Genomic DNA, 8,858 nt, shown 5'->3' with positions numbered 1-8,858 from the left:
CCCCTCCGCCGGCTCCGCGCAGACAATGGGAGGGCGGCGGGAGGATCGCACGGCTTGCGGGCGAGCGGTGGCCTCCGAGCGGCCTAGGGCGAGGGTGCTCCATTCTGGGGGGGTTAGGAGGGGGAGGATTAGAAACCCGCTAAGGGGCTGCGGGCGGGGGGTACGGTTTACCCGTGGATGCCTAGCGCGGATGGAGCCGAAGCGCGGATGAGCATGGCTGGCACCGCCCCCCCTTGCGTCCCAAACCGCTCTTCCTAGCGGGTCTCCCCATTCCACTCTCAGCTTGGGCCACCGGAACTTCCCCGCCCTGGTGATCCTGGGACCTGGCTTTAACTCCTTTCTCCCCATCGTGGTCTCAGGCCGCCTTGAAACCAAACAGAAAGGCCCCTCCCTCGCCAACATGGTGGTGCAGGCCGGCTGGAAGCAGACGCTGGGTCGGGATTGCAAAGGGAGTCTCAGTAGAGACAGAGCAGATACCAGGGACCCCAGGAGTCCTATTACTCTAGCGCTAGTGTCCCCACAGGCCCTTCCAAAAGGCCAGGGCTGGGCCCGAGTGAGGTCTGTGTTCCTCGGAAGAGAGCAAAGAGTAGGAAGGCATGTGGAGCTGAGAGACAAGACGGGCGAAAAATCACTTCTAATGACCTTTGACCTAGAATTGCTCCTGCTTCATCCTTCCCCCTCCCACTTCATTCTTGATCTGGGGACAGATGTCCAAAGCCTGGACCCACTTCCCATGATTTGTGGAGAGAAAAGGAGTAGGGGATTCTGGCAAGAGACCTTAGTAACAATTTGGCTTAGACGCTTTCCAGGGGCATGGGCCTGGGCAAATGAGCACACTTCTGTAAAATGGGTTTGCTGGTACTTTGTCGCTTGGGATTATTGGGAGGAAGGAGAATGAAATTAAATGATGAGTTGCTGGGGTGTTTGGAGACGCTGTAAGGTGCTGTGCAGCTGTCAGTCATAATAGGAGGACCTATTACCTCCCCTACTCTACCCTTTCCCCTGCTCCACAAGAGGAGAGATGAGTAGAAGAGAGAATTGCCTAGGTTCAGGGAACCTAAAACAAACCAACCTGCTGTCTTCTGCTGGAGGGGAGGCTGTGGAATACTCTGACTACTCCTCACCCTGGGTTCTGCAACAAGTGATGGCCAGCCTTAGTCCTTTCTCTGGTCACATCACCTTGACCTAGAGTGAAGATGAAGCATATTAGTATTGTTCCATGAACAGATCCATCTCTGAGCAGGGCTCCCATCTTCCCCCTGTGCACAAGCAAGCCTGGCATGAAAGAACTCATGGGGTTTGTAATCAGAAGGACCTGGATTTTCAATCTCTGCTACTTCAGTCAGCTGTAAAATGACCATGACACTAATTGCGTTGTTGTGAGAAAGGGGCATACATTTTGCTTTCTTTCCCTCTCTTTGATCTTCTAAGCTCTATTTAGCAGCCAGGAAAGTTCAGATGATAGATACGGGGTTATCAGCTGAAGTAAAGCCAGGAGATGGAGGCAGAACTCAGATCTGTGTTTCTTGAGCCCCAGAATATTCTTAGTTTTTTAAAAATATATATATAGTTGATACAATGTTTTGCCAGTTTCTGCTGTACTCAGCAAAGTGACTCTGTCATACATATTACACATTTTTAAATATTATTTTACCCTAGAAAAACAAAACAAAAAGGGTGTCCCCGTGGCGCAGTGGAAATGAATCTGACTAGAACTATAAGGTTTCGGGTTCCATCCTTGGCCCCTCTCAGTTAGTTAAGGATCTGGCGTTGCTGTGAGCTGTGGTGTAGGTCACAGACACGTCTGGGATCCTGCATTGCTGTGGCCGTGGCGTAGGTCCACAGCTACAGCTCCGATTAGACCCCTAGCCTGGGAATCTCCATATGCCATGGGTGCGGCCCTAGAAAGATAAATAATATATATATGTATACATATTATTTTTCATAGTGGTCTATCCCAGGAGATTGAATATAGTTCCCTGTGCTATACAATAAGACCTTGTTTATCCATTCTTTTTTTTTTTTTTTTTTTGTCTTTTAGGGCTGCATCCGCAGCATATGGAGGTTCTCAGACTAGGGATCCAATCAGAATTGAAGCAGGGGGCCTACACCACAGCCTCAGCAATGCAAGATCTGAGCCACAGTTCACAGTAATGCCAGATGGATCCTTAACCCACTGAGCGAGTCTAGGGATGGAACCTGCATCCTCATGGATACTAGTCAGATTCGTTTCTTCTGAGCCAAGACGGAAACGCCTTGTTTATCCATTCTAAATGCCATGGTTTGCATCTACTAATTCCAAACTCCTAGTCCATTTCCCCCATCCCCCGCCCCGTGGCAACCACAAGTCTGTTCTCTGTGAGTCTCTGTTTTGTAGATAGATTCATTTGCACTATATTTTATTTATTTATTTTGCCTTTTTTATGGTCTCTACCTGTGGCATGTGGAGATTCCCAGGCTCCGGTGGAATCTGAGCTGCAGCTGCCACCAGTCTACATCACAGCTACAGCAACACCAGATCTGAGCGCGGACTGGGACCTACACCACAGCTCTCGGCAACACTGTATCCCTAACCCACTGAGTGGGGCCAGGGATCTAACCAGCGTCCCCATGGATACTGAGCCACAATGGGGATCTCCCATTTGTGCCATATTTTAGATTCCACATATGAGTGATATTATAAGGTTTTTGTCTTTCTGACTTAGTACGATAATCTCTAGTTGCACTTCTTTAGGTTTTTGCATTGGGAACTCCAGAGCAAGAGGAAAGAACTATGAGAGGTTCTAGCAACCAGGTTTAAGACTTTCACAGCTATTCATTCGCTCCTTATTTCTCAAGTGCTTACTATGTGCAAAGTTCCATGGCTGCTGGCATACAGTATGAGCCAAACAAAAGACTGGTTCCTGTCGTAAGGAGCGTGCCTTTTTATTTATTTATTTTTAAAGAGGAGCTGGTCTTAATGCCTGCCTTCGCAAGCTGCAAACGTTAACTCATGCGATTTTCACAACTGAACAACGGATATATCACGTACACTATACGGAGAAGGAAACTGAGGCACTAAGAGATCAAGGACCATAGGGGTGCAAAAACATCAGCTAGTATCTTTGGTGGTTTATTCTGACCTCCAGGGGCTCCCAATAATTAAGAGAGTGAATACAGGGCTGCTTTTGTCTGAAATCCGCCCTCATTATTCTCTCTTGCTTCACCTTCCACACCCGCCCCGCGCCAATAAAACACCCAAAGAACCCAACGCGACTGCGAGAAACGGGCCACTCTAGCAAAATTCCCTCAACCCGCCTGCGCAACCCAGCTGACTTCCGGCTTCCGCCATCCACGTGACCAGACACCCTTGCCACGCATGCCTAATAGGAAGTCGGACTATACCACTTTGCCATGCCGAAGGGGTATATTTTCTATGTTTTTAAGTTTAAAACCGATTTCTGATATTAGGCTTCGAGTATCCCGGGTCTTTACAGAAGATATAAGTACGTTTAGGGTGGCAGAAGATGAAAAGACTGGAGGGGAATACGGGCGAAAGCGGAGCCAGGGATGAGCTCTCCCCTGCACAGATAATGGGAGGAGCCTGGCGAGAGCAAGTTCTTTCCTTTCGCCGCTGCGGCCGCAGCCATGAGGTAAGGGCACCAGGGCCTCCGATTTTGGTTGATTCCGGCTGCCAGGGCACTCGACGGCTCGATACCTCAGCCCCTGGTGGGAGAGTTGAGGTGGAGACGGCCCTGAAACGGCCGGTCTCGGAGCTTAGGGTAGGCCGGAGCACACTAGCTCTTGGCCTGGAGAGGATGGGGGTGGGAGAGCGTCCTGGGCACTCTTACGCAGAAAGAAGGGCGAGCCCTGCGCCCCACACGTGTCCGAGGCTACCCCTGCGGGCAGAAGAGAGGCGGTGGCGGGGACCGGGCTATGGCTTGCTTACTCGCTGGGTCAATCTGTGGTTCCGAGCCAATGTCTACTTGCATGTGACGTAGGACGGGCCTCGCGTAGGTCTCGAGCCTCCGACTGTCCGGGATGAAGCAAACCCTGGTTCTTTGATGCCTTTTGTTCGGTAGAGCCATCATAAGAAAATCCTTAAGGCTAGTATATTACTGTGATAAGATGAGAAAAACGAGCCCAGGAATCAGAAGACTGACTAGCGAATCGGCTCCGCTGGCCTCAGATTCTTCGCGTTAAATAAATTCATTTTCACTGGTGCATGTTAGAGTATTAGCTCTCTCTATAAATTTCAGTTTCATCCGTTCATCTTATTTTCCAGAGGAGAAAACTGAGGCGCAAATACGTCAAGATGTAGCTTGGGCTTTGTCTACATTATGGGATGGGTAGTTGCCAAGGCGTTAACAAAAATCTGGATACAGGGGAGATTTTTAATCTGGAGGTGCCGTTGTGGGTGGCAAAAGCCTGGGGCGGGAGAGATATGTTTGTCCTTAGTACTAAATGCACATACATCCATATCCTGTGGTATATTTCACATTAGAAGGCTTTGGAGGGCAGGTCTTGCTGGGGATGCTCCTTGCCCAGGAATGGTTTCCAGGGCCTGATAGTGTTTTCTGTTTGTTACAGTATGCTCAGGCTTCAGAAGAGGCTTGCCTCCAGTGTCCTCCGCTGTGGCAAAAAGAAAGTCTGGCTGGACCCCAATGAGACTAATGAAATCGCCAACGCCAACTCCCGTGAGTTCTTGGGTTCTGCGACCTTTCTTTGCCCTATCACCTGCTCAACCCTTGAGGGATGAAAGGTGGCACAATTGTGTTAACTTGATTGTGCAGATTTAGGAGACCTCATAAGTCAGACATTGGGGGGTGGGCATCCTTAGGAAATGGAAGGAATCAGAGAAATAGGAAATGCCAGGGGTTCTTCTCTTCCTGCCATTTGCCAGAATGAGAGAATGGAGGTTAATGGAACTACCCAGTATTATATTAGTAAATACGGTTAGAATGGATGTTCTGTTGTATAGCTATGTGAAGGGTTTGTGAAGAAGCAAACTGGAGGACTGGGGGTTAGGGATGAATTGGGAAGGCCTGGGCCTCAGAACAGAGGCATGTTTGTACATAATTACTCAAAGTAGTTAGACAATGTCAGTCCTGCAGATAACATTAGCATACCACAGTACTTCCATAAATAGGGTTCCTATGTAGCACAGCGGGTCTTAACCCGCATTGCCACAGCTATGCCATAAGTTACAGCTGCGGCTCAGGTTTGATCTCTGGCCCGGGAACTTCCATATGCCATGGGAGCAGCCATATTGGGGGGGGGGGATGATGGCAAGGCAGATTTTATTCGGGACCATTGAAATAGTTATACGGGGACCAGTGCAGTGGGATTTTACAGTGAGGGGGAGAGATTGGGCTCAAATCAGAAGGTAGCATGAGCAAGTAGGGATTGACAGCCAAGGAGCACAGTGTAGGGGTCAGTGGGAGGAAAATTACTAAGAAGAAACAGAGGTAAGGGGGATTCTGACTAAACTGACCTAAAAAAAAAGGATTCTTCCTGAAATCAGGATAGGGGTTTCTGGTTAACTAACTTAAGCGGGGTTCTTTCCAAAACGAGAATTTACAAAGGAACTGTAAGGATGGGCCTAGAAAGCTCGGAAGCCTGACAAAGGTTGGGTCAAGCAGGAATCTTTGTCACCATCAGAGAAATTTTTAACCTGTTTGGGTTTGTGGTGGTGTAATGAGTGTTCAAAACTTCCTCACCTTATTTTAGGCTGGTAGCTAACAGCTGAGACAGGATTTGAAGGACTAGGCTGTATTTGTATACTATTTTAATCACCCCTCCCCAAATATAGAGAGAGTTTGCTATAAAATACTCTCGATGGATGAAATTCTTATGTATTTTAAGAAACAGAGGTTCCCCTATTTCTACTGCTTTTGAAACCAGGGATGTGAGTGGTATCTCTGGCCTCTTGTTTGTGTCCTGGCTTGGGACTGGTGTGCTTGAGGCCAGGCAGCCCCCAGGTGACTGACCAGATACATTGTGGTTTCCCAGGTCAGCAGATCCGGAAGCTGATCAAAGATGGGCTGATCATCCGGAAGCCTGTGACTGTCCATTCCCGGGCTCGATGCCGGAAAAACACCCTGGCCCGCCGGAAGGGCAGGCATATGGGCATCGGTAAGTGTGTTCTTCCCTTTACTTAGACTTAGGAATGATAGATGATTAAGTCTCGATTTCCCATTCTGACTCATTTTGAGTGTTTTCTTACTCTGATACTTGGTGTTTCTCTGTCTGCAAAGCAGAAAGTTGACAACTGGTGTTGGTGTCGAAAGTATTGGTAGAAAGAGGTCACCTTTATCTGCCAAGGATTCTTCTGGATACTTGGAAAATGTTGTCCAATAAATCCTAAAAGCCCTTTCTCGGCTCAGGATGATTGATCGAGGAAGATGAAAGTCATACACACCACCCTTTTTTTTACTTTTTACTTTTTTTTTTTTTTTTTTTAGGGCCGTACCCACGGCATATGGAGGTTCCCAGGCTATGGGTTGAATCAGAACTGTAGCTGCTGGTGTACGCCAGAGCCACAGCAATGCCAGATCTAAGCCACGTTTGTGATCTACACCACAGCTCTTGCAGCAACGCTATTTCCTTAACCTACTGAGTGTCGCCACAGATCGAACATGTGTCCTCATGGGTGCTGGTCAGATTTGTTTCCGCTGTGCCGTGACAGGAACTCATACCACCTTTTGAGTCCTGGTTTACCACACTGTCTTGATACCTACCCTGTCATCCACATTCTGTGCAAAGTGACTGAGGAATAATTGCCTTATTTGTGGTTTCTTAAAAATTGAGTAAATGAAAGAAATTAGATACTTGGAATCATCATGTGTAAAATGGAAATAATGCTCCTTAAAATGAGGTACAACTCTTGGCACATGACCCATTGAGTTATAAAGTATCCCAGAGAATTGGTAGCCGTCCCTGGAACTCTCAGCTGGCTCTGGTCACCCAGATGCACTAGAGTGGGCCTGACTCAGCTTCCTTGTAGGTAAGCGGAAGGGTACTGCCAATGCTCGAATGCCTGAGAAGGTAACTTGGATGAGGAGGATGAGAATTCTGCGCCGGCTGCTCAGAAGATACCGTGAATCTAAGAAGATTGACCGCCACATGTGAGTACTTTGCCTTGGGCTTTGATGGCTTGTTCTTCCGCAGGGATGCAAGCTCCGTCTCATTGGCCTTGGGAGGGAGCCCTCTGTCTCTTAGGCTTTTCCATTCTGTCCTGGTTTTCCTCACTTGTTCACCATCAGGATAGCCCAAGTGGAGTTCCCATCGTGGCTCAGTGGTTAACAAATCTGGTTAGGAACCATGAGGTTGTGGGTTCGAGCCCTGGCCTTGCTCAGTTAAGGTTCCAGCATTGCTGTGAGCTGCGGTGTAGGTCACAGACGTGGCTCCGGATCCCACGTTGCTGTGGCTCTGGCGTAGGCCAGCGGCTACAGCTCCGATTCGACCCCTAGCCTGGGAACCTCCATATGCTGCAGGAGCGGCCCAAGAAATGGCAAAAAGACCGGAAAAAAAAAAAAAGGATAGCCCAAGAATCGAGTCTCTGCAGGCCAGCTCTTCTGTCTAAAAACTGCACCAAAAGTCTTGGTTTGGGAGAAAGGCGTCCCTGCAACAAGAGGAGAGGAAAGGGACCCTCGGTGCCTTGTGTAGAAAGCAGATCCCAGGGGCCAGTCTGTGTTGATCCAATTGCTGAGCAGAACCCCATCCTTGCACCCGGCAGGTATCACAGTCTGTACCTGAAAGTGAAGGGGAATGTGTTCAAAAACAAGCGGATTCTCATGGAGCACATCCACAAGCTGAAGGCAGACAAGGCTCGCAAGAAGCTTCTGGCGTAAGTTTCTTTAGGAATTGGCCCCTGTGTTCTTTGCGTCAGGTTCTGAGACCCTGAAAACGTCCAATTAGACGCAGTCTGTCCAGAGTACAGCTGTGTGATCCTCCTGCTGTACCCACACCCGAACACCGCCTGCTGCTCCCGGGGTCAAGGTAGCGTGAGGTTATTTGAAGCAGGAGCTCTTGGTGTCCCCAGCAGCTCACCCGTCTTCTGTCTTTCATTACCCAGGGACCAGGCTGAGGCCCGCAGGTCTAAGACCAAGGAAGCACGCAAGCGCCGTGAAGAGCGACTCCAGGCCAAGAAGGAGGAAATCATCAAGACTCTGTCCAAGGAGGAAGAGACCAAGAAATAAAGTTCTCCCCCTCCTCTCTGTACATAGTGGCCTTGGCAGTTACATAGATTCAATAAAAATGAGCCTTGGGAATTCTGTGGTGGTCTAGTGTCTAGGACTAGGTGCTTTCACCACTGCGGCCCGGGGTTCAATCCCTGGGTCTGGGAGCAGAGATCCCACATCAAGCCACTGCACACTGTGGCCGGAAAAACAATCAAGAGTTCCCGTCGTGGCTCAGTGGTTAACAAATCCGACTAAGAACTACGAGGTTGCAGGTTTGATCCCTGGCCTCGCTCAGTGGGTTAAGGATCCACTTAAGCTGCCATGAGCTGTGGTGTAGGTTGCAGACGCGGCTCGGATCTGGCGTTGCTGTGGCTTTGGCGGAGCGCGGAGGCCAGCGGCTACAGCTCTGATTTGACCCTGGCCTGGGAACCTCCATATGCCGCCGGAGCGGCCTTAGAAGAGACAAAAACAAAAAGTTAAGCCTTCATCTGCCTACCTCTTCACTTCCAAAGTTTCTGGCTGCTTGGTGGGTCTTCACTATTTACAGGACCAGAACCAAACCCGGTTAGAGGCCTTTCCCTGGGTTCCTGTTTCATTGCTTCCTTGGCTCCTGGCTTCTGGCCAGGCTCATACCCCCTCCATCTCCAGGGTATGGGGCCTGTTTGAAGAGAAGGGACGGATGGCTTCTACCCAAAC

General features: G+C 49.3%; 1 protein-coding gene across 1 annotated transcript; it reads left to right on the top strand.

Annotated features, from left to right (window-relative positions):
* The first annotated feature begins 3,555 nt into the window (after window positions 1-3,555).
* On the top strand, window positions 3,556-8,252 carry RPL19 (ribosomal protein L19). The gene is made up of 6 exons (XM_047758184.1): window positions 3,556-3,632; window positions 4,570-4,676; window positions 5,992-6,114; window positions 6,986-7,106; window positions 7,718-7,828; window positions 8,057-8,252. Exons 1-6 carry the CDS (start codon window positions 3,628-3,630, stop codon window positions 8,178-8,180), a joined length of 591 nt encoding a protein of 196 aa, XP_047614140.1. The 5' UTR covers window positions 3,556-3,627; the 3' UTR covers window positions 8,181-8,252.
* The last annotated feature ends 606 nt before the right edge of the window (window positions 8,253-8,858 follow it).

This window comes from Phacochoerus africanus, chromosome 14 (genome assembly GCF_016906955.1).
Source record: "Phacochoerus africanus isolate WHEZ1 chromosome 14, ROS_Pafr_v1, whole genome shotgun sequence".
Classification (NCBI taxonomy): Eukaryota; Metazoa; Chordata; class Mammalia; order Artiodactyla; family Suidae; genus Phacochoerus; species Phacochoerus africanus.
This window is presented reverse-complemented; position numbering and strand designations above follow the sequence as displayed.

Excerpts from the sequence above, each read along its gene's own strand:
- RPL19 (XM_047758184.1), top strand. Across the intron at positions 4,677-5,991 it reads AATCGCCAACGCCAACTCCC|GTCAGCAGATCCGGAAGCTG; the intron begins GTGAGTTCTTGG and ends GTGGTTTCCCAG. Across the intron at positions 7,829-8,056 it reads GCTCGCAAGAAGCTTCTGGC|GGACCAGGCTGAGGCCCGCA; the intron begins GTAAGTTTCTTT and ends TTCATTACCCAG.